The sequence below is a fragment of the Gallus gallus genome, chromosome 1 (genome assembly GCF_016699485.2).
Source record: "Gallus gallus isolate bGalGal1 chromosome 1, bGalGal1.mat.broiler.GRCg7b, whole genome shotgun sequence".
Classification (NCBI taxonomy): domain Eukaryota; kingdom Metazoa; phylum Chordata; class Aves; order Galliformes; family Phasianidae; genus Gallus; species Gallus gallus.
This window is the reverse complement of record NC_052532.1, coordinates 109,434,247-109,460,612: the sequence shown is the minus strand read 5'-3', so window position 1 is coordinate 109,460,612 and position 26,366 is coordinate 109,434,247. Positions and strand designations below refer to the sequence as shown.

The window sequence follows — 26,366 nt, the reverse complement described above, 5'->3', positions numbered from 1 at the left end:
ACAGTGAATGATGCTGAAAATCACCAGTGCCTGGTGGTTCTCAATGGGCTGTAATCAGGACAGCAGACTGCAACCAATACTCTGGCTTCTCAAAGACTGAAAAGAAAATGTTTGGCACTGTAGATCGATTCCCTGTGTGGTTCTTCAGTGAGGAGCAATCTAGCAAAAAGATGTGACTGAAAACACCTCTGCGGATACACTTTTTAACATGCCTGCTTACTGCAGATCCCATTCCCAAATATCTCTAGAAAGGCCATGCCTCCTGTTCAAGCTCTGGCAAAGCTGCCATTCAGAGGGAAGATTTCAGGCAAGGTGCTGAACCAAACTGAAAAAGAGCACAGAAGCCAAATGTTCCTGCTGAAAGCAGCTAAACCACAGAGTTGTGTCACAAATGTCTGTGAGCTACTGGCCTAAAGTTTCAGCTTGGGGGTTTAGTAATAGGAGATGCTTGTCCCATATGTTCAAGTATATTTCAAGACTCTTGGTCACAAAGAACCTGAAAGCTTGGAATGATGCTCTCAAACAGCAGAAACTAAAACATAAGAGCTACTTCTGATTCCCTGATACAGCACGTGTGGCCCCTGCCTCAGTTTGCCCCAGGTACACCATGGCAGGAGGAGATTGACAACATGTGATCAGTGGTAGAAGACGATTTGATAGACTTTGCATTACAATACTTCTGTTGCAACACACGACGTTTGGTCCACTTACAGCAGCACTCACACACACGGGAGTGGACTGGTGTGGTTTGAAGCAGGTATCATCAGTCTGCTGATTTGGGTCTGTCGCATTTTGAGGAAGCTTTACCAAAGCTGAATCCGGGAAGTAAAACCTGATCCACGTGCTCCTTCTTCCTATGAAATGGCATTCCCCCACTTCCTGCCCTTTCTCAGGCTTGGCACAAGACCCTATCCGAGGGGGCACTGTCATGGCAGCATGCAGCTTTCATTTAACATTTGCTTCTTCTATAATCATTTCAGAGCCACTTCCTCATTGTACCTCAGGAGAAAGCAAAAAAAAAAGCACTGGTAAGACTTCTGGTAAAGCTACAAAATATGTTTAACATCTGACTGTAAGGATATGGAGGAGTGAGTGAGGAGGGCCCGGGAACAGGGGTCACTATTTGATGTTTCACTTTCATGTTTTCTTAGTATTTTCCAACTGTAGAAGAGATCAAGGACAGGCACAAAACTGCAGTGTCAAGCAGTGAGCAATGCAATTGCACAACACTGCATAAAAAGTTCTGATATTCTTGAAAAAATCTGCAAGGCACCAAAACAAAACAAAACAAAACAAAAACGGAGAGGAGGGCAGAAAAAAAATGAAGCTATGTAATAAAAAAGAAAGATGCAATTAGTACTAATGTGATTAACGCTGCCCTTGACAGCATTTTGTGCCACAAATGGAGCTTGCAATATACATTTTCCAACCAAGATCTTTATTACGGTTCCCCTCAGATCAGATATTAGTAGTGAGAACTGACAGTGTGACAACTGCTCACTGTCAACCTGGGCACTTGCATCCTTCCATGCCAAAAAAGAGGCCATTCTTACTCTAGCAGCTTTCCTGCTTTCCACTGTTTCTCAATCTGCACTGTGAAGGAGATTTTAAATTGATAGCTACAAGAAAATACAGAATAAACTGTTGTTCTCAAATGCTCTTTGTTTCATGAATCCATTTGGAGCACAGAGTGGAAGATCTCCTGTAATCGTGTGTGAGGTACATTAATTTTTGCACAGTTGCTAATGAGAAGCTTATGGTTGGCTTATTTAATAGCATTAATTATAACATAAGACACTAAAAGTAATTTAAGTCACCCCTCCAGCTACAAAGGAGTCTTGTTCTTCTTTTCTGGTCTGTGGAGATTTGGCATGGGGAGGCATCTAATTTTGGGGGCTGTAAATCCTTCAGTCCAACATTTTTTGCATACCATAAAATATGACCTCTATTATCATTAGAAAACTGTCTTGTCTTCAGTATGAAAAATGCAATCCTATTGCATCCTATGGGCAATTTGTCCTTTAAGCATCACGGCTCATGTTGTCTAGGACTGGACACTTGACCAGCTTGTGAAAGCTGTGGCCGCTGTCCTTGAACTGTGGTGACAAGCTAATTCTGAGGCTGTGGCAGGCAGGATGGGTGCCACAAGGATAGCTTAGCATGAAAAGCCACCCTGGCAAAATAAGACACACTTATACCACAACCCTTCTTCTGACACTGCTGTTCTTGGGGCTTGAAACAGGTCCAGTTTCCTGCCCAAGAGTTCTTCTCTCAGTAGCACAGGAAGCAGCACTCCCAGTACCTCATGGTCTCTACAATGGGACACTGTTTAGAGTGGTAGAGATAGAAAGCATGTCATTTCTTGGACAAGGCAGATCTTCAGAAGAAACTTGAGCAGAAAAATACTGGCTTTCTAAGTGAGTGGAAGAGACCATCTAGTCCAACCATGAGCCCATTTCTCCATGCCCACTAACCATATCCCTCAGTGCCACATCACCACATGATCATTCACTGTCTCCTGTAATGCAAGAGCATGGGGAACCTGTGCTGAACCTTGCAGGTAGCATGATGAATACGAACAGGTGATTCAAATAGGAAATAGACAAGTCTGTGTAAGTTAAATCCATCAAAGACAAGAAAATTCAGAGAGACTCCTGAGACTCGGGCAGACCTTGACTTGTCAGGCAAGCACACCTTGATGCTTTGCCCTGTTCTTACACTCTTCCTTGTGCAGTGCTGTTGCCACTGTCAGATCCTTGGCAACACAGATCTTTGGCCTGAGCCAACATGACTGCACTTCTGTTTTGAAGAATTTTTACTATTTGTATCCATAACCTAACTGCACCGGGAGTTATGTGAATCTACCACAGCATACATCTAAACCAGGCAGTCTGCTGTCTTTGCTGACTGACAGAACCTCGGGCAATCAGTGAGAATGTACCTCTACCAACACAGCTGCCGCATATGTCCCTTTGAGAGAGAACAGGGACCAAAGCAACTGTCTGAAAATAATAACACTTTATTTGTTTTGTTACATTATCATAAATGCTCTCTATTCTCAGAAAACAAAGCCCTAGTTTGGAAAATAATGCACATACAAATCTCTTACGGGTATTAAGTATACAGAAATATACAAAGATTTCTCTATTGTTGTCATATATCATCAGAATGTCCCACATCCCACATTTTCACTCAGGTTCACCGTACCAGTAAGCGTAAACTACAAAGGTAACAAGCAACCTGAAAAAGACATGGTTGATATAATTACATATATGTATATATATATATCTACAACAGTGCAAATATATCACAGCGTGCAGGCAGCAATAGTCTCTAGAGAAGCATAATAAAACTGATTCATAGTAATGCAAATGCATTACAGAAACAAGAGACAACAATGACATTCGATATACAGAATATGCACACTTCAGCACGCTGATTTAAAATGATGCTTGCATTGACTCTTGCTTTAAAAACAAAAGAACAACTGTTAAATAATTCAATTACGGATTCAAGGGCAGTATCTCACAATAAGGTCAACTGACTCAGATAAAGTATTTAACAAATCTGTACCAATACAGGTAAGGGTTTGGCTATGCTGCAGGACTTGTTTTCTTGTTATCTTTTCATTAAATTTCATTTACTTTTACTGTAACTGAGGAGCATTTGTTCCATATTCTTTTTCAGAATTGCTGAACAACTTTGAGAAGCAGTAAACTTGCTTCTTAAAGTGAAATAAAGGAGTCTGTATAACAACACTAAACGGGTTACTAAAATAATTTAAACTAGGGTCCAAAAGAAAGACATCACAGATGTCAACATCAATGTTAAAGATTCCCATGTCACCTTATAATCTGCTTAAAAAGACCCATTTTAGATTTTCCTTTTCTTCTTGAAAGAGAGAAGCACACCCTTAGATCCAGACTGTTCGGTATTCCATAGCTCAAAGAAGTCTAAAATGTCTGTGCTCCTTCTCAAACTACCTCGCACTACTCCCAAGAAGCTCACTGTAAACACCCGTGTGGGTAACAACCATTATCTAGCAAGGAGGACACACGCAGTTGGTTCATGTGGCCTGAGCTGTACAGAAGCCTCCAGAAGGAAAAAGGATCAACAAAATCTTGATGAACGTTGAAGGCATAAACAGTGCAGGCTGGCAAGCTGAGTTATGAGAATTTGTTTTGCAAAAGGATCCATATTTTGCCTGGTCATCCTTTGTTTTACGTTTCTTGTACTGAGTCTCAACAGAATTCTAAATCTCTGTGAGGAAACTTCTACAGCTGACAAATACATAAAAGTTGTGGTTTATTGTAAGATTTCAAAATAATAAAAAACTTAAAGGAAGCTAATAAACAGGAGAGAAAAACTTTTTTTACATGGGTAGTAGGCCGAGGGGGAGTGGTTTTAAACTAAAAGGGGAGATTTAGATTAGATATTGGGGAAATTTTTCACTGAGGGGGTGGTGAGACGCTGGCCCAGCTGCCCAGAGAAGCTGTGGTGCCCCATCCCTGGAGGCGCTCAAGGCCAGGCTGGATGAGGCCCTGGGCAGCCTGAGCTGGTGGGGGCAGCCCTGCCCACAGCAGGGGTTGGGCTGGGTGGCTCTGAGGTCCCTTCCAGCCCAAACCATTCTGTGATTCTAAGAACAGGACAGTAGGAACCGATCCCTGAAATTGCTACTGCCCCTGTCCAATAGCAAAGCCCATGATTAACGTCAGTGCCACCCAGCACTTATGCACTCACTAGTGCTGTGTGGCACAATCAGTAGGACCTGTGTCACGAGCTCAGCAATGATCAGCCTGTCATAGACTGTTACAAAGGACGTGACACAGTGTCATTTTCTGCCTACTCCTCGTTCCCAACAGTTTTTCAAAAGGCCTTTGTGATCGTTGTATCTTATTAATGGATTTCCATACAGAACTAAAAAAAAGTAATTCCCGAGCAATCACACCCCTTCAGGGTGTTCTGGTAGGAACACAGATACACACAATAAGATCATTTGGTCCCAAAGGAAAAAGAACAACCTTTGGGACAGTATCTCTGCATCCACCACTGAGATGCCCTCTGCAGAAATCCACATCTATTACCCACCAAGTCACCCTGCTCCGGGGGAGTCTGAAGTCAGCTAATGCTAAAACCAACCCTGAAGTTTTTTAACATTCTTGCTTCTGGCAGGGATTTTGCTGTCCTGCATGAATATTAAAGGTAAGAACAATTCTAACAGAGCTCGGAGTGAAATTCACTGCAGCTGATAAGACATTCTGCAGCGCTGGGGGGGTTCTTGCCATTAGGGAGGACAAACACAAATGGCCCTCTCTCCACTGAGCCACCAGGCGTGATGGACCTACAGCTCAGGGAGTAAAGGCGACGTGGAAGAAGGGGCAGAGGCTGCAGAAAGAAGTACTAATGACATTTGCACCCTTCTCACATGAATTCTTTGAGGATCTCTGGAAACATTGCCTCCGCACCTTAGGTCCCTCCCTCTGCCCTTTTTGTGTTGGTCCTGAATATAAGTGTCACAGGGTAGGAGACAAAAGAAGAAAATTGTATTTCAATAAAAGCTATGCTGAAAAATAATGAAGAATCCTTCCTTCTTAGTTCAGAAAGAACAAATAAACACTGACATTTTTAGTATGCAGAGCACTCCCGGATTGGCGTTTCTGGTGCAGAAAGAAAAGAATAGAAACATTGTTTTTGCTTATCAAAATTATGCAGATAATAAAAGCTATTACGCAAACCCAAACTAAAAGTAAATAAACAGGAAAACATACACTCCTCTCTATGCTCTATTTTCACTCTCCTTTGCCCCAAATATTTTCTGGTTCAGAAAGATTAATTCAAGATCACCGTAATCACCAGCAACTAACCTAAAACAAATGGACTTTTTGCTATAGTCTTTGAGTCTGTTCACACAGCCAACATCTCAGTTTTCCTGTGCAGTACAGCCCCCAACCAGCAAAGCACTTAAGCCTGGACTTTATTTTAGAGACATCAGTTGTTCCTTTGATTCATGAAACAATACAGAAGTGAGGAGTTATTAACATACATAATTACTTTTTTGGGAAAAGCTTTGGAGTATCCCATTAGAGTAGAATGCATCTATCTAATGCTGAGTACATCGCACAGATAGGACGTCCTTCTGTGAGAATCACTGCAGTGGTGCTACAGGTCAGGGTGCATTATCACACTTTGTTTTAAACATAAATGCTTAGCATAACATTAATTTCCTTTGTCTACACAGACATTAGCACAAAAGAATAGACTGAAATGGCTGCCATCTGATACATCCAGTTCTCAGACTCAAGTGCTCCTTATCTCACACTTACATAATCATCTCTCTCTTTAATGTGCATATATATTCCTCTCCTTCAATTAGAAAAGAGATATTTGGGGTTCCAAGTGTTAAGAATCGCGCAGGAATTCAGCACCAGTTATTTTTTCCATTGCTCCCTTTGATCCATAAAGATTTCTTATGTGAGTAGAAACTGTTTTCCAAATCTTTTATTTCATCGTAAATAAAAGAAATATTGATTTCTAAAAACTTTCAGATTATATGCACATCTCAGCAAAAAAAAAAAAAAAAAAGAAAGAAATCTAAAGCATAAAGTCTTAACTGATGCATGTAATAGCCAAAAGAACAATAGAATAAATAAATAAAAATGAAACAAGGAAGCCAACAGAATGCTCAAGACTTCTAGTAATCACAACAGCAATCATAGATTTAGTCTACAAGAGGCCACTTACAAACCTTTGTGCCTCGTGCAATTTTTAAATGGATTGCAACGGGTCTGACCAGTAATAATAGCATTGATTTCAACAAGTTTATGGCTATTTGTACATGGTTATAAAAATAGACTTTTTGAAGTGTTTAGTTTCTTGCTGACCTCATCTTTTTTCAGCATGAAGCCCCCAGAGGTTGGCAAAGTGCTCGCTCAGTTCGCTAACACAGGAATGCATTTTATCCTAGCCTGTTAGAGCTTACTTCTGCAAGACAGGAGAAAGGCCAAATAGAATCTGTGTTAAAAGACTTTGCAGCTTAAGAACATACAATTGGGATGCACTTCAAATACTTCTGTCCTACAGTAACACCAAGAGATATCATTAGTTAATTTTAGCACCAAGGCAGGAAAGAATGATTATCTCATCTGTGGGTAGCGTTGGCTTCAAGAGAACTCATTTATTTCTTTATTGGGATACTACAGCCTGAAAGTGTTCCTTAGAATAGTAACTTTCAGCTAAATTCTGCCAGCAGATGGCTGGGAAAAAGCACATCTAATAAAAGGAGTGACAGAAATATTCTGGAGTGTCTATTTTCTTAGGAACACCCACAGAGGACCAGATTTTTGGCTACCATAATACAATACATCGTTACAGTACAGAAGGATATACTGCAGACTAAAGAACTAAAATAAAGTCTACAAACAGAGGAACAAGTACACACAGACAAGACAGAGTCCAAGGTGCCCATACTACTAAATTAGGTTAGACAGGAGAAGACAGCATTGCCCTCATCTAAGTGTTGAAATGTCAGTTTTATCAGCAAGGTTATTTCATTTGGTAAACTGCAGGTGATCTTCAGTGTGCTGTTCGGTAAATGGTGTTGGTAAACACAAAACTTAAACCCTGCACTGATTTAATGATGTGGATGTCACTCATTCATACTCAGCCCACAGCTGGACCATCAGTGTGCAACAAAACAGTCATCTGGCAAACCCTCTTTTTTATCTGTTCGCAAACAGTAACTGCCTGAAACACTTACAAATATTCCGAGAGTCTGAAGATAATCAAAGCAGGTTGTACCAAGGAATTTCATCTTGTGACTTGTTTACTAACCGTTCACAGTTCTGAGCATTATTTAGAGCAGCCAAAGTTCTTAATTTCTCATTGCTAACAGCCAGGTAGACACATACCCTCTTATTAGCATGCCTGAAAATGCTGCGGAGCTGTATAAAAGCTCTATGGGCTTCAGGGATATTTTACGAGAAAAAACAAAAACAAAAGCTAGCAACAAAAAGAGATTGTACAAGGACTTTTTTTTTCTTCTATAGTAAAGATTAACCTTGCTTTCACAGGCCAATCTTACTTCCAGGGAAAGTTCAGCTACCATTCCTAAAATGTGTGAAAAGACTTCAGTCTTCTGGAACACTGGCTTAATTCAAGTATGCTGATTTTAATAGGTATACATGGTCTGTGTCTGCATGTCTGGGCATGGGTATGGAAAACTAGCAAACTGTCTTCACTGAAAAATGAATGGCAGAGTTGTAGCCCAGCACAACCCAAGCTTTTTCAGAGAGCATCTGAAGTTAGCATAGGGCAGAGATTATTCCTAGCAGTCCCGGTTGTTTAAGGATTAACGAGATAGCAGATTGTGCAAACTGGCCTAAAGGCTAGAGATCAGGTTCTGGCATTATTTAGTTAACCAGGAAAGATGTAGCTGTGGAGTCCTCAAACGTAGTCTGTGGACTGTAATTGATCATGAGCAGATGCACAAGGTGTCTCTTCATCTACTCTACCGTTATGAATTACCAAGCTCCTGAGTGGCTTGCAGTCACTGAGCTGCTTCCAGTCTACAAGACTTCAGCACCCTGTTAGGAATAATGCATTTATAGAATGTGTAGGTCTGGCTCGGATATCTATGACACTTAGGTAAATGGACAATAACTGCAGAAGGTACTGGGATTCACAAAGAATTTCACGAGGGGGTCCAACATGGGCACAGGTCCCATTTTGAGTTGCCAATCCATACCCATGAAAATCAGTAACAAAATTCCTAACAACTCAGAGCCAGAATTCGTCAACAAGTTTACAATGGTGATATACAAAACAAATGCATGCCTCTTGCAATAGTTTCACTGGTGTTTAGATCAATTTGCTGTTAATTTTCATTTCACTTATGTAGACTTTCTGATAAGAACAAAACCGCCTGGCCTGCAGTGTTACAAGGCCCTCTGCATAATCTGAGGGGACTCCTACAAGTCATTTTTAACAGGTATTTCGAACACTGACATACAAGGCAGTCACAAGTGGTTTAACACAACACTCCAAGCTCTGAACTATAGACAGACCTTAGACTCCATCAGATGATTTCTTAGACTTTAGCGATAGATTCTGCTTTCATAATTTAAGAAAAAATGAGCCTTGGAGTGCTCTGATCTTTTCATTCACAGGAGGTAGATCAAACAGATAAGGAGCAGTATCAGTATTTTCAAGATAGCAATTCTTTAGGATTTAAAAGACACTGCATAAGAACATATTTTCAATCATTCAGCAGTAGCTTGAACATGTCTGTGCTATCCATTGTTGCTTCCAAGTATGGATCACAGACTTAGTGCAGAGTCAGAATCTGCCCTGTCCTCCTATCATGACAATTTTCAGATATGAGACCAGCTCGACAAGTAAAGCACCAGAATTCTACATTTAAACAGAAACAAAAGTAATAACTTGAATCATTTTAGACTTTTTTTTCTGTTTTTAAAAAGTACCCATATCAAAAAGATGTCTTTTCCTTATTAATTATTACAGTTACAGACTTTTGGCCAGCAGGGGTAATGCCATGGAAAATAACTGTAAAATAATACACAGAAAACCACAAAGATGAAACTCTTGAATTTAAAAAGATGAGATAATCCTATTTTCTTTGCATTTCTCATTTTACATCTCATTATCTTGTCACCTATAGATGACATTATACTATTCTGGCTACCAGGACTTGAATTACCTTATCGCATAATTGGTTTTCATAAGGAAATTTCCTGCAACCAGTTGTTTTTTTTATTATTATTACAGTTACACTGTCTCAGTATTAATATTCTGTGTTGTAAAATTCCCTTCTATTTCTTCTTCCTAGTTAAAGCTAGAAAGTGTAATGAAAACATGACCCAACCCAACTGGACTGATTGACGTAACACTATATGTCCTCTATCCCAGTGTGGTTCTCTATGGGCTAGGTCATAACAGCATCTAGCTGGGCACTGGAGACGGGCCTGCCACAGTGAGACAATGTCAACTGCCCTCTACTGTATGTCTAAAGATCTTCCTACTGCATCATTTTGGTTGTTTTTCCTCTACCTCTCTGCTCGGATTTTGTATCTGAGAACAAAATAGGCAATTAGACGCAGGGAGAAGAAGAAAATTCCAAGAACAATGAAGTCCAGGTAAAGTTTGGCATTTTCTACATCAAGTTCTCTCAGAATGGCCTCTGATTTTTGAAAATGGCAAGTATCATCTTTGTCACAATGCAGATCTTCTCGATCCAGTCCATAGATGGAGAGAATAACTCCTTCGAACCCGTATCTGGAAAGAAGAAGAGTGGATCATAATGTACAATGTTGATGATATTTTTAGAAGTACTCCAGTTGTAATACACTCTCTGTAAGACCTTGGATGCAAACACTCAGGAGTTTGTTACTGTTCTGATGTATGCCCCAAGTGAAATTCTATCCTTATTACAATAAAACAAATGACATGCCACTGGTATCTTACACAGTGCAATTTCTCAAAAAGGAAAATGTTAAAATACAAAGCAGGTAAACTTCAGCTCATATTCAGATTCCCCTTTTAAAAGTGATATAATTAATTCCATTTTTAAATTAAGCAATGGGGATACAACTATGATTTCAAGTCAGAAATATATTAAAAGTATTATCAATCTAGAGTGTTTCTTCTCTTTCCTTCCACGTTCCGCAGTTCCGCTAATTAATATTGCACGGTTCCCATGTCTCCCCTGAAACCAGGTGCACTTAAGATTTTACTTTGTGAGCAGATATGTTATCACAGTTCTCACGCATATGATAGCTACCTTCAGCTCCAGGAGACCCTATGCAGGCTGGACAATGGCTTAAGGCCTCATCTTGAATTCTAGCTTAACTAATTCAGGGGGTGCAGTCTCTTTATCATTGATGGGTCTTTGTGTAAGACCTCACTAGACAAATGAAAGGATATTCAGTTTGAGTTTTCTTAGTAATACTACAGTTTGGGCAGGGTGGGGAGAAGGGAGTGAGCAAAGCGGGTACCACCTAGAGACCTATTTCCTCCTACTAGGAGGGCCCTACAAGTACACAAGCCACATACAAAATTATAGTCAAAAGACTTTTTATTAAGATGCACTTCAGCTCCTTCTGCAACATCCACTTCCTAATCATTTCATCTGATTTCAAAGAAAGCCTTTTTATAATCATCACGGGAATTCACCATTTAATTTTAACCATAAATATTTAAGTGTCTAGTCCAAACTAGTCTGCTGTGTCAGCCTCCAGAGGTTTCCTGATGGCAATCATCACACTGTAAGATAAATGTCTCAAGCAGAGCGTGACTGACATAGATAGGGTGCAACATGCCTATGCCTATCAACTCTTGAGCCAAGAATTCAGATAAGTGATGACAATAATCCTATGCCTCTTTGCTACTGCAAAATTTAAAGAAAACAATTCTTTGTCCAACAAGGCTACCTAGGATACAGCAATGATTTATACATTATTTTCTTCTGAAATGTGATGCTGACAACAATTTCTCATTTGGGTATACTGCCTCTATTATTTCACAAAGTCCAAGGAAATATGGATGCTGTGCAATCCAGAGTACTTTCACAAGTACTTATACAGACTTGTGGCCAATGATCCATACCAAATATTCCTGTTTATTTCACAGCGTACACAAAATAAAGTGAAGTGAGGTAATGTGGCATTCATTTACATTACATATATGTTTATACTTCAAAAGAATATCTTTTGAATACAGACTCCTTGGTATCCAAAACAACCAATCAAGCAAAGGCAAATAAACAGCTTTTCTAGAATGGGAAATTAATGGACTCCCTAGCAGTACCTGACATAGGAAATGTAGGACATCCACTGGAGGTATGTTGGGATGGTATCAAAGCTGACAAAAAACCCAGAAAACAGAAGCACTGGAATGGCAGTAACTGGACCCACAAAAGTGGCTACCTGGGAAGAGAAGGAATAGGCAGACTCTTGTCAGACAGAGAAAAAACTTGCTCTTTTATCTGATGTCCAGACTTCAAATTAGGAAACCAGATTGTCAAATAGCACTTTTCTTACAAAAATCCTGTTTTTTGTGCCAGACCCCAATAGACACTGAAAATCTACTTTCTTAGGCAGTGGAGAGTTCTACCATTCAAGTCATGCTACTTCACTAAATAATCACAGTTTCAAATGCCAATTATTGATTTTTTTGTACAAAGTTCCTTTGGGGCAAGTTAACATTTAGTAGAGGAAAATGGGTCTTCTCATCTTCCTAAAACTTGTTCATACTTGACTACATTACTGCTTCAAGATCCATCCTCTGAAGGACTTGAATCCACCACGAAATTTACAGAGGAAGATGGACACTAGGATTCCTTTGATACTCAGTGTAAGTGACCCCCCTTCCTCACTGCTGGTTTGACAGACCAGCAGACACACAGCCCTCTCTCCTCATTAATCCCACATGCACAGTAGTTTCAACTGGTTCTAAAATTTGATGAAGGTGGTAAAAATCATCTCCAATTGAATGGTTTTGGTGAGGAAGACAAATATTGGCCCATCTCCAGCCTCTCCTCTCTACATCTCCTCTAGAGCAAAGGGTCATACAGGTAACTCTGGTGAAAGCAGAAGAACAGAGGTAGAAAAGGGTTTTGCTCATTTCCACAGGACGGTACAGAGTAAACCAAGGTTTCCACTTCAGAAAACTTCACACTATCAGTGCATATTACTAACAATATAACATATTACACCAGGCATCGCAGAACATTTCTGTTGCAAATTATCACTTCACCAATCTCCCTGCCAGGAAGCAGAATGGAGTTACATGGCCAGCTTCCAGCCTGGCAGTCACACCAACAGCTGCTTCCCGCCCTCCTTCTGCAGAAGTTTAATGTCTGGTCAATCTTTCTTCTACCTTTCCTCCTGCAATCTTCTTGGATGTGTGTGGAAGAACCCCATCCTGAGCTGCTGATCTCCATGGCCAACCTCCACTCTGTATATGCATACAAATGCATCAGTCCTGCAGTTTCTAGGACCTGCCAATCTGCTCAAGCAGGCACAGTCCCATTAAGATCTGGTAGCAAGAAGCATCAAGTAGCTATATCAGGCAAAGAGAACTTTTTGCCTATCTTCTTTTAACAAACGTCTTGGGGACACAACAACATTCACAGTAAGCAGCCAGTGCTAGGAAATATCAGGATTCCTGTGAGATCACCAAATGCCATCATTACCTGGAGAGACGTAGAGGCTGCACCTATGAGAAGACCCAGTGACTGTGCCACCAGGGATGTCATGGTTCCCAAAGCTGCAAAGAGGACAAATCGGAGTGCATCAGATGGCTGTGAAGTCATCCAGTACACGATGCTGCAGTAAGCTACAGGAAACATGATCTGCAAGGAGATACACTTGTAGTTAGTCTGTTGAAGCCTAATGTTCACTTTTACTCTGAATAAGTTAAAAACATAGTTTATCCATAGCTCTCAGTCTTGGCATGTTACATGACAGGCATGGTGTTCAGCTGAGAAGAATGAAATAATCTGCCACAAACTGTAATACCTATAGTACTACTTGTGTTTTAGATAACAAATCCCACACAATTACGTCCTGTTTCAGGTTCCCTTTACACAAAATCAAAAATGGTAATTTTTTAATTAAAACAATACTAGATCAGATATGGGCATACTATTATCGAGGTGCTTTTTATCTGAACCTGAGGCTAAGGCACACATGAAAAGTTTCTCCATCACTTAAATAGATAAAATACTGTTATTGATCTTCTCAGCAAGTGGACTTGCCATGAATTTAAAATGGTTCTTGTTTCATTGAAGAGTAGCACATATACCTGAAAAGGAACATCAGCCATTGTTTTGGCAAGATAGTAGGCTTTCAGGCTGTACCAGTAGTTCAGATGCTCTCTAAGAAACACTCCCATCTCAAGAGGAACTACAGAAAATACAAATAAAGTTAGCTAGGTTGTCAGCGCATCATATTCTTCCACACAGCAACAGATCTAATAATATAACATAATAATTATAACAACATAATCCTTAACTGCTGTAGTCTGACAATGGGACTGAAACTCAAACACCTTGGACAGACCAGCAATAGTTTCAAGATTTATAATGAAATGTGAGAAGTCAGCCCTGAGAATTGCTAACTGTTGAGAATATGCACTGGATTACTCAGATGATCTGAACTCTCTTCTAAGAGGCTTTTTGAAATAAAAAGAGTTTCAAAGCCTAAAGGACCTGGTTATTCATTCTGGTACAAAGGCAAATCTGAAGTAACAGTGCTTTCAGAAGAAGTATGGAACAGTTTGTTTCAGATACCACATGATTATACTGATTTCATGCAGCAGTCATGACTTAGAAGTCCTAGAGAAATTAGCATAGTTTCTCTAAGATTTACCAAAACATCTTAACAACGCAGAGATACAATGGCATGTTAGGAAAAGGAGTAATTCCAGTCCAGGACTGTAACAGTAGACTGTGAGAGTTGAGAACTACTTGCAGAACTGTGGAGAGAAGTCTGCCCCTGTTTGCTTCTACACAGCGGCTAGTGAGAAAAAGATTTACCCCCAAGGCTGTCTTAGAATTGAAAGCACAATCAAATGTTATGGTACATGAAATAGAAACAAAGCCCTTCCAACTTGTTGTAATCTGCTAGTTCTTTAAGAGCATGACTCGTACTCACATGTAAGGACAGTTGGCATGAGTGCAGCAAACATAAGAAACAACATGGAAAAAAAGAGGAAGCCAGAATTGCTGAGAACCTTCTTAGCTTCATTGCCAATGCCTAAGTAGAGCAAGCCAATAAGCAGACCAATTCCAATGTGTGAGGTGATACGCAAATGTGTTAGGACCTATAAGCAAGAAAACAGAAGTATTTCTGATCAGAAAGTCTGAGCTGAAAAACAATGGAAATATGACTGAAATCAGGTGTACAGCATGCAAAAAAAAAACCCCAATAATTATATCCAGAAGAACAAATACAGGAAAGATCACTTTCTACTAGGAAAGTGGGTCTCAGCTAAGGAAAACTTACACGAGTGAACTTCCTAGTGTGTGAATCAGACCCAGGGCTACTAGTCCACAAAATTTCTTCCAATAAACAAAAGCAGAAATTGTGAATGTTGCAACTTGAAATCCTACTGTCAGACAATGTCATGGAGCAACTGTCCATCATGCATCAGGAGACTTTATGTCTCACTGTAAGATAAATGTCCCTGAGCAGATAAGAGTGGTAAGATAAGGGAGGAAGAAAAGGGTATTTTTTTTGTTTTGTATAGACCAAACCAACTTAATCAGGCATACATAAGTCTTTCGTGCCTTCTCTCCAAGACAGTAGTCCTACAAGAGAGACGGATGAATAAAGAAACCAATAAAGTATGGAAAACCTGCATTAATTCCACAGCCTCTCTGGGCAGCCTGTGCTAGCACCTCACCACTCTCAGCATAATATATATGGTCTGGGCATAACATATGTGGTCTGGAAATAAGACACTTCCTAACCACTGCAACAGCAGGGTTCTGCCATATCTTCCCAACTACCGTACTACAGAAAACAGATGCTTGCTTTTACTGTAACACCCAATATAGTGTTTCTCTTTCTAAAAAAGAAGTAACACTTGTTAACTGACAGTGGAGGCCCAGACACAGAGTCCCAGTAGATTTCTTCCAAGCCCATAGTTCTGTGTACATGTCTATACTGTATAGTGTCCTAAAGAGCTACTTCCCTAGATGTGGGGCAAGAGCAGCACAGTCATAGCAACTTGAAACTCAGCTTACTCTGTCGCAAGGGTAATTCACTCACGCTGAGCTCCATCTCGCTCAAGCACTTTTGAGTTTCTAAGTACCTCATACATACATTTTATGACTCTTCCCTTTCTGAAAGACAGATATGTCTAATTAATGTGGATATTAGTGCCTATGCTGTCTTTTCTCCTCTCTCATATGAAGCACTGAAAACCTTCCAAAACACAGAAAAAGCACCAAACAAACCTCCCTCAGATTTAGCAGATTTCAAATTTGTCACTGACAAAACCACTTGGCCAAGAACACTGATGAGTCCCTTGGACAAGTTTTCGCATAAGGTCTACTTTTGAGGAAGCTCATCTCCTTCTTCTGCCTGTTAGTAAAGGGACATTCACATCTAGAGGACCTTTCAAAGCAGGAGTATCGATCACAAGTTTAAATACTCCCATCTCTTAAATTCACAAACAATTCAGCTACCAAAGTAGCTGAAAGATAAGAAAGACTCTTCTGAGTTAAAAAAAAACACCCCTTTATATTTTGCTAATACAAACTATCCATGCAAACAAAAATAAGTTTAACAAACTTACACAAAAACTGCAGGCCTGGGACCTTTGAAGGAATTTATTTATTTTTAGAAAAAGGTGAAAAATAGTTTTTTTTCCCCTGTGAATTTAGAGTTTAATTTTGATACTTACTTCATTGAAAGTGTATGGAAACAAGTATTTCCTTTTCAGATAAGCAAATTTTGATTTATTGATTTTATATTTCAGGAGCAAAATGAAAGATTTTACGCATTAACTTTACATTACACTGAAATTATATCTCTGCCACCTTGAATATTCTGAAGAGACAATAATTTTGTGGCATATAAGTACACCATCATTATCACTTTTTACCAGGATACATATTAGTATAAGTAACTTGCCAGCACAAATTTAAGCTTTAGGTTTGTAGCCTGAATGTGTTTGAATTCTACTGAGGAAGACTGTTGTTCACAATGAAGGTGATACAATTAACAGACTGAAAGAGAAGAGTCTTTACTTCAAAGTTCGTTGTCAATCTTCATGCATGGGTTGTGGACAAGACCCTTAAAGCACAGTTACAATGCCTCACAACTAACTGAATTAACCTTTAGGCTCCAAAGGTACTATCAAAGCAGACTTACTGAATCCCTCATGATGGTGAGAAAAGTTCTTTTGAAGAGGATACAGAATTGGGTTAGGCAGCTGGCGGAGAAGCTGTGGCAGCCTTCTGTGGAGGAGGAATCCTGCGGAAACACATGAAAGAATAAAGTCCTTTCTTTGCAGCATCTTGCTTAGTTTTCTTTCACAAAACCCCATTCTCAACAGCTGAATGTGCCCAGAAATCTCCTCCATTGACTGAGGATTTAAATTCTCTTCCTCCCTCTCCAACCTCAAGCCATACCCATTACTTGTGATATACAAAATACCTCTTCAGAGGGCCGGTGCCAGAGAAAGGGATTCAACTCATTCTCACCACCAACATCTCTCTTGTAGTCTGTGTCACATATCCTCTCCCGTACTGCCCTTACCAGTCGGCTGTTCTGGTCTCCATATTCACCAGATGCTACTTCCATAACTACACAAATCAGAAGATGAGTTACTGGATTATACTACGGATTAGTTACAGGCCATATTATTAGGTTTCCTCAATTATGTAGCATTAAAAGTAGTAGAGTTTATTTTTAAAAGGGTTATAATCTAATTCATGTGTATATATACACATCATTTAAGTGTATTTTTCTATAAATCTTCAGAAAAGTCTCTTGATCTTCATAGTTAAATGAACCTTTTAAGATGAAAAGTAGTAAATATGAAACAGTCTTGGAAATCAAAAGTGACAAAGGTCTATTTTGTGGTCCTTAGTTCATCTTTGGAATTAAGAAAGAACAACAGAAAAAATCTTAATTCTATTAGCTATGTGATACCATGGTACTGCTCATGAAAAAAAAAAAAACAACCACAAAACAACAGAAAAACAAAAATCCCAAACACGTGAATACCGGAGTCACTTTGAAAAATCATTAAGATTAAATTACTATGAAATACAAAACCGTATGTTTAACCTTTTATTTCATGAACCTGCATTTCTATCAGAGAGGAACAGTCACTAAATTCGACCACCAGATGGCATTCAAATAGCTTAGAAATAATCCAATTGATTCTAATTCCAATTTTGGTACATATATGTACACAGGCACATATGTATGTATATATGTACAAAAGTATAAACCACACCATGGTTCCCCTTATCCTGAAGGTGCTAGCCAAATACAAAACAAATTATTCAAATTTTCCTTACCAAAATCTGCAGGATTGTGATAGGTTGGACAATTCAAACCCAAATCTCTTAAGTAAGGGACAAGGTTTAATACTTTTCCCCGGTAAATACATTGACCTTGACTTAAAACATAGAGCTGAAACACAAGGCAAAGAAAAGAGAATCACTACATGAAATCATATAATAATATTTGAACACCCTAATTGTATGACAGCAATCCATGAACACAACATAATCTTGTTGGCCCAGTGAGATAAACATCTCAGGAAGATTTGTCACGATTTGGAACTATCTTTGTATGGAATAACAACTAATGGAAGATGAAATGCTGGAGATGTGAATTCTGCAAACATTCCCTCCAGGACATAAAGCACATTAACTCAGAAACAGACTAATTCAAGCCTTAGACACATGTTGAAATCAGGCAAGAAACTGCATAACCAAGCCATCTAATTTCCATATATTATGGATATGTTTTGCTGGGAGATGAGGCTGGTGAATGTAGGAACAGAAGAAGTGGAACAGCACAGAAATAGGAAACAGCTTGATTATCCTCATTTTTTGCTGCACTGTTGGCATTAAATAACCCCCACCTTGCCAGACTGGTAATTTCTTGCAAGAGTTTGTTCACCTATGGCGTATTAAGTTTTCTCTTTGCTCTAATTTAGACATCCTACAAAGATTCAGGTAAATTCAAATCTAGAATCTAACCTAAAAGCACATGGTTCACAGCTTGTTGTAAGGTTGGGAAAAGAACTCCACCTGACTTCATTTCAATTATTATTATCAAATAAACACTTCTGAATTTATACCTGTGTAACTAGGATAAGAATGTGTACTAGTAACACTGCAGACATTTGCAATAAAGCTCTTCTGCTCTTAAGTTACCTCTCATTTACTTTACTGACAGCACTGTGCCCAGGAACAGTAGTAGGTGAAGGCATAAAATCCCTAAGTGTGATAATCACGATTTTACAAACATACCAGCCAGATTCTTTAAAAATATTGCACTTAAATAATGCAAACAGACAGAGAGGGAAAAAAAAAAAAAGTATTTTTTAATCCAATTTATTTATGTATTTGATTTGGAACCACAGAGTTCATGTTTTTACTTAGAGAATGTAGCATGGGAAGTATAGCCTTCCTAAACCATGTAAAAAGAGTGAGAATTATACCTGATCAAACAACTCAAAGAGTTTAGCACTGGGCTGATGAATTGTGCAGATGATGGACCGGCCACCTTGGGCTAAAGCTTTCATCAGAGAGACAACTTGAAAACATGATGCACTATCCAAGCCACTGAATGAGAGGAAAGAAGTCTGTTATCCATAGATCCATATGCACCACTCAGAAATAGCACATGTATTTGATACTTTGGTATCTCACTATTATCTTTCTATAAATTCTCTCTGTAACAGTTTAATTTTATCATATGCCAACCTTATGCTTGTATTTCTCCATCAGTCTTTTAATTAAGTTGGAAGCATGCCCAAGAATGAAAAATAGGAGTATTCTCAAAACTGCCTTAAGGGATTTCTGCATTTTAGAACTACGGATTTAAATGAGCCTAACTTTAATGAACAGATACATATTCATGGCCCTCCCAGCCTCCTCCTAAATTGATCACAGAATTTGATCCAAAATACGCTACGCCTGTTATAAAACGTTAATCTTCAAAATACTTATATTCAAGCTATTTTTGCTTGAAGAAGAAAGCTCACGTGATACAATCTGAAAACAATATCCTCTCTCTTTCCCTTCCTGTTTCAGTTTATGTCTTCTTTAAATATTACTTACAGACCCACGGTCTCATGTTTACAGAAGTGAGCCAAGGTACTAAGTACTCAAACGAAAGTACTGAGGCACTATTCAGTACTTGCATGCAATATAATGTGAGCCTTTTCCAATAACTTAGATGTGAATACTGTTCTGCAACACTATGCTATCACGTGAGCAATATTAGTCTGTCATTAATTTTTGCCCTTGAAGTACCTGGTTGGTTCATCAAAAAACATAACAGGAGGATTGTTCACCAGCTCCAAAGCAATGGCAAGACGCTTTCTCTGGCCTCCAGAAAGACTCCCAGTCCTTGTATTGGCACAGGTTAGCAAACCGAGGGCTGTCAATATTTCCTTTACCTAGAGGAAACACAACAACGCAAGTCATTTAAATAAGTTAGCAAAAAAGAGCTTCTTTACTATACCACCAATTTTCATGGAGAATGTAAACTAGTGTATGACTGTTTCACCACCTCTACCTCAAAGCCTATTTCCATATAATGTAGGAAAGATTAAACATTTATTAGATTCAGTGGGGCTTAACCTAGCACTAAACATTTTGACCAAAATTCTACTTGTCTGTACTACATTATTTGTCTCAGTAGAAAGCCCTTCTTGTGACAATCAGACCTTCCATAGTGTTCCTTGGATATGGTGCAGATATCAAAAGATCTTGGCAGTATGTGAAGACTGACTATACAGCAAAGCCAACAAGCTTCTTTCATTAGAACTTCTAGGCTGTATTTACATGGGAACAGAGAACTATATAACACAAATGAGTAGTTTCTATAGAAGTTTGAGCTGTTCTCATATCTGTTCTTCCAAGTCCACTCTTTAAAGTGTGGCCATTGATTTTAAGTGCTTTCATTCTCTCAGAGCCAACTGAGCTGTCACGTGTATTCTAACATGATTTCCTCAAGGCACTGCCTCAGGAAAAGCAGTTTGTCCCAGGCTCTTTAGAGCAAAGGAGAACAATCACAGCTGCTGTGAATTTTTCTGTTTCAGTGACTGCAGATCCAGATTTGTAGCCCTGTATAAGAAAAGCAACGCTCTGGCATCAGGAAAAACACAGACATAAAGATGTCTGAATCCAAGCTATACTACTGTAATAAACCAACTACCAACCAACTCACATTCTCAGAGAGAAGAGCCCAACTATCTCTTGCCTTAACTCTAGAGAAGGTACTATGGAACATGGGCAACACATGCTAAACCAACCAGAAGCTTCAGAAACTAACCAGAAACTTCACTGGAGATCTTTCAATTGTACCTGGCTGTTTTAAACAGGCATCTATAATCTTGTTAACATAAGCGCATAAATTCATACAATTTAACTATGACCAACATTTACCAATTTATAATAATAAAATGAATGATTTATTCCAGCACAGGCTAGTAATACTAAAATGAGTGCCCTCTTAACAAGAGTTGTGCAAACGCATACAACAGTCTTTTCCTCAAAGAGCTGTTCATAATTACAGCAACAGCATGAAGAACTTGCTTGGCCTAAATTAGTGAAGTGTAAACAAATTAAGACTTTCATAGTACATGTGAAATAATAGTTGTTTCTGAACAAATACATTTTTCCAATAGAAAATGTGCATTTATCATATTAAGAAAAATTTATTTGAGTCAACCAAAGCAATTCTAACCAATGAAACATATGTTGATTCACCTACTTCTCTGGAGTTTTTTCTGAATTTCACAGATTCTCTGAGAATGAAAAGCTTTAGAACGTACCAATTAATTTGGAAATAAATATGGATAGCAGGCAGCAATGGAAATGGCTTCTATACCTCTGAAGATGCCATTCTCATATTGTAGGCAAAGGATATACTTTTTCCCAGATGGATCAGAAGTAGTTTCCCTTCCTCCTTCTGCATCTTAGGATCCACATGTCAGCTAAGGCCAGGGGCATCTTATACTAGAATAAGATACTCCTCTGCAGTGGTTAAGTCCAAAAAGTCAAGTTCAGGTCTCAGTCAGATGCACAAGAACAAAACGAATAAGAAAGGTTGAGGGAACTGGGCTTGTTTAGCTTGGAGAAGAGAAGGCTCTGGGGAGACCTCACTGCGGCCTTCCAGTACATGAAAGGAGCATATAAACAGGAGGGGTTGGATTGTTTACAAGGGTGGACAGTGATAGGACAAGGGGGAATGGTTTTAAACTGAGACAGGGGAAGTTTAGGTTAGATAATAGGAGGAAGTTTTTTACTCAGAGAGTGGTGATGTACTGGAACAGGTTGCCCAAGGAGACTGTGGATGCCCCATCCCTGGAGGCATTCAAGGCCAGGCTGGATGTGGCTCTGGGCAGCCCGGTCTGGTGATTGGCGGCTCTGCCCATGGCAGGGGGGATGAGACTAGATGATCATTGTAGTCCTTTTCAACCCAGGCCATTCTATGATTCTAAAACAAACTGGAATGCGAGGAAGAGTAGGAAGCATCTCATGTTCCTGAAACATCACGCCACGCCTTTCCTATGTCCATGCTCATTGCCTTCTTCATTCTGCAGACTTCTGTTTTGTTGAGTTCTGTTACATGGCTTTTTCCATCTACCTACAACATTCCTAAATTAGCCTGTTAAGTGTATGGTTTTGGGAGCACAAAATGCACCAAAACAAAAATATGACCCTTTCTATTTATGGAAAAAAAAAAAAAAAAAAACAAAAAACTCTGAAAAGCCATGGAAAGATCAGAACTTGAATTTTACAGGAAATATTTACCCAGAGTAACATACACAGGTAGAAGGAGCTGCTAGTCTTCTTGGAAAGTAGATTTTAACAGTAGGACCATGTTATCACATAATCCCCATTAGCACTCAGACCAACTCCCAAATAGCAGAGGTTTTCACCTTGAAAAGGCAGTGTATGAGAGACAATAATTACGCAACATCTCCTTGCTTGGTGTTGTTTTACACTGGACTGAAACATAGCTTGAGTCCAGTAAAAACACTTCCAAACAATCTCTGAGCTACAGTTTCACTTTTAATGAGTCTCTCAGCAATACAAGCCACCTCTATTTTCAACAGTGCCATTATTTTTTCTTTTATTTTTAGCTGCAGGCATAATCCTCCCCAGGTATGTACTGTTTTGAAACACACTGTGCAGCACAGACCTGTTCCTCCCATATGCTTCAGCATGCTCTGGTAATGCCACTCAAGCAGAGAGAGAGACCTGAGCTCTGAGTATTCTCGAGTATGTAGAGGCCCAGATTTTTTTAAGCGCAGAATAAATGGGGAGATAGGGTACATTTCCAGCTCTTTGAAGTATAACTGAGGTAACCAAAGTCAGGTGAGAACGCTGTCTCATAAGCTAACATGTCAGCAGCCTTTATGACTAGTCGAACACCTCCAAGACATTTTCTTTAAAAACACCGTGCTGTGTAAGATCAAATAATCAGGAGGAACTGTGATAGTCAGATAGGTGAGAGGAGCACACAGTGCAGGTTCAGGTAGGTTACAGGTCTCCACAGGCAAAAATATACCATGGCTTTTCTCTCACTCAGACAAGCCATATGACAACTGCAGCCAGAAGCAAGACAGCACGCCAAATGTGCAAGAGTAAACTGTACAACTAATTCCTGGTGTTTTTAAAAAGACACATGCATGCTTTAGCCTAGCTTCCAACTTATCCAAACCTTGGATACTCAAAATAACTTTAAATACATTAGCCTCTACCTTAACTGCAACTGCATTACCTTGCCTAGCTGAGCAACATATTTCAAAGCACATTCTTTCTGCTCACCAGCACAGCTACAATGATCAAAACTTGGAAACATGGGCACTGACATTTCTGCAGTAGTTGCAACAACTCCTGAATTTTTCATTAACCTTTGGAAAAATGAACGCTTCAACTTCTCGTTGAACACTTCAACTCCCTGTTGAAGAATTCAAGTGAGTGAAGGCCTTCATTCACTATTGCCAGACATGACTGACTTATGTCACCACACATAGAATCACAGAATCACCAAGGTTGGAAAAGACCTCCAAGATCATCTAGTCCAATCATGCACCTACCACCAATTATTTCCCAGTAAACCATAACCTTCAGTACAACATCTAAACACTTCTTGAACACCTCCAAGGTTGGTGACTCCACCACCTCCCCAGGCAGCCCATTCCAGCACCTGACCATTCTCTCAGAGAAGTATTTCCTAACATCCAACCTGAATCTCCCCTGGTGCAACCTGAGGTCATTCCCTCTAGTTCTACTGGTAGTTACTTGGGAGAAGAGGCTTATCTTCACCTTGCTGCAACCCCCTTTCAGGTGGTCGTAGAGAGCGCTACGTTCTTCCCCGAGCCTCCTCTTCTGTAGACTGAACAATCCCAGTTTCCTCAGCTGCTCCCCAGAAGACTTGTGCTCCAGACCCCTCACAGCTCTGTTGCCCTTCTCTGGAAGGGAGAATGCACCAGCGCCTCCATGTCTTCCTTGTAGTGAGGGACACAAAACTGAACACAGCACTTGAGGTGCCGCCTCACCAGGGCTGAGTACAGAAGGATGATCACCTCCCTGCTCATGCTGGCAGAACTACTTCTGATATAAGCCAGGATGCTATTGGCCTTCTTGGCCACCTGGGCACACTGCTGGCTCACGCTGATCTGAGCATTGGCCAATACCCCCAGGTCATGAGAATGCCTGAGCCATCAGATATGCATGTGAAAAAACCTATGTATTAAGTAACATCAAAAGGAATCCTACAAAACCTTTGAATTCATTTTGATAGATTTTTTGCAATTATCTACTCATTATCAGCATCAGGCATACTGAAAGCAACTTTTATGCAATCTGTACTATGCCTTCACTCATAATGATACCTGTCAACTTTGAGGTTCTGATTTATTCCATTACTTTAAGTCCAATGCAACCCAGTTTTAGATTAAAAATATCAGTTTTAAAGTGCTCACATCACAGACCGCTTTGGCATCCCCAAAAATTCTCAGTTTGATAAAGAGTACACATACCATTTCTCTTCTGCCTTCATCTTTTTCTTGAAGTTTCAGATGAGCAGATACCTGGAGTGCAAAATACAAAGGAATTTGGTTATAAACTGGTCTGATGCTTGACCACCAATTGCAGTGGATGTCTCAGGCAAAACATCCTAATGTACCATTTCAATGGCCTCTTAATTCAGCTTAAGCTGAACTATAATGTTCAAATCACAAGTATCACATATGCCTGTGCATGAGAGTAATGTGACTTAAACAAACACTCCAGCATCCAACAAAAATCACATTAGAAAGAAAATAAATTTTGCAAGCTAAAGGAAGATCAGAGGAAGATGGAAGAATCATGTTTTTGCATAGCCACTAACTTCACAGGCAATGCTCAAAGCACAGATTATCTGTGCTTCATCTATATCATGAGGATAACCAAAAAATGGTTGTTCTTCAGGAGGTAAACAAATGAGTACAGAAATAAATAATCTTGTGAAAGATGTCATAGCTTTTCTAAGAGGTAGCTGCACAAAACTTTCTGATTAACCTTTATGAGAAGCAATTAAACTGTTAAGAAATTATTTTTGTCAGAGCCTTGATTGATTAATTTAGACCGAAAGTATCACCTGGGCCCATTTCTACAAAAGTGATCCTATGGGATTCTAACTACAACGTTCAAACAAACAAAAGAGGAAAAATTCCTCACAGGGGAGTGTCTCTGCAGGAAATTAGTCACATGAAGCATAGCCAAGACTACAGTTATTTCTCTGACCTTGAAATTTGTGAACTGATGCTGATATACAGTATGAGCAACATTAGACTTATTTTGATAACAATCTCAGAAAAATCATCCTGTTTCTCAAGCTGAGCAACAGGCCTTTCTAGACTGATTAGTCTATGTGGCAATTAGTAAACCTCCTGATGCTATGATAAGCAACAAGAAGATTTATGTTGCCTGTAGTTGTAGGATTATTCTATTCCCACTGTTTTCCTTTGAAGAACTCAAACAGATTTTATGCAATGCCTTTATTAAAGTCAAGTAAGAGTTAACTAACAGAGAGACCATGTTTGAAGTCAAAATAGAAACTTAACAGTCAGAGCATGGAAGATGGAGAGAAAAGGAAAGCAAATACTTGACCACCACCTAAGAAATATTCCTGTAAAGACTCGTTCTGTATGGAATTGCAGGCCTCATTCTTTGAGAAGGCTATTTAGCGCAGCCTTAGATTTTATTATAAATCATAATGTTTATCACAAATTGAAAGCAATAAAGCAGAAGAAGCTCAGAAAAAACAATAGAAGAATGAGCATGGAACAGAATTCAAGTCATCAAAGCCCATACGCTCTCATTGAGAAGGATCAAATAGAGCTAACAGTAAATGGCATTGCTAGAAGTAATAATATGTGCAACAGACAAACAGAGATTTTCCACTTTCTCCCACTCAAATAAGTTACAGCTAGAAACAAAGTTCACCATCATAGCTTCTTGGACAGTCAGATGAGGAAGGAGCATGTCATCTTGCATGATGTAGCAGGAGACTTTGCGAAAAGAGCGTAGGTCACGAGGCTGCCCATTGATAAGAATTTCTCCTTTCATTCCAGTCTCCCTGTAATGAATAAACAAA

The 26,366-nt window shown here is 39.4% G+C and overlaps 1 protein-coding gene across 5 annotated transcripts in view; it reads right to left on the bottom strand.

The window, feature by feature from the left end:
- Positions 1–2,999: 2,999 nt before the first annotated feature.
- ABCG1 (ATP binding cassette subfamily G member 1) overlaps positions 3,000–26,366 on the bottom strand; it is a 59,921-nt gene continuing 36,554 nt past the window's right edge. For all 5 annotated transcript variants that reach the window (XM_025145525.3, XM_416742.8, XM_040652459.2 and 2 more), the window contains 12 exons: positions 26,216–26,348; positions 24,769–24,819; positions 20,024–20,169; positions 19,207–19,330; positions 18,053–18,167; positions 17,181–17,329; positions 16,896–16,997; positions 14,670–14,838; positions 13,819–13,919; positions 13,208–13,366; positions 11,821–11,939; positions 3,000–10,290 (listed from right to left, as the gene is read on the bottom strand). In XM_025145525.3, the coding sequence (XP_025001293.2) occupies positions 10,062–10,290; positions 11,821–11,939; positions 13,208–13,366; positions 13,819–13,919; positions 14,670–14,838; positions 16,896–16,997; positions 17,181–17,329; positions 18,053–18,167; positions 19,207–19,330; positions 20,024–20,169; positions 24,769–24,819; positions 26,216–26,348 (1,597 nt within the window). In that variant the 3' untranslated portion in view covers positions 3,000–10,061. The remainder of the gene's footprint in view (positions 10,291–11,820; positions 11,940–13,207; positions 13,367–13,818; positions 13,920–14,669; positions 14,839–16,895; positions 16,998–17,180; positions 17,330–18,052; positions 18,168–19,206; positions 19,331–20,023; positions 20,170–24,768; positions 24,820–26,215; positions 26,349–26,366) is intronic.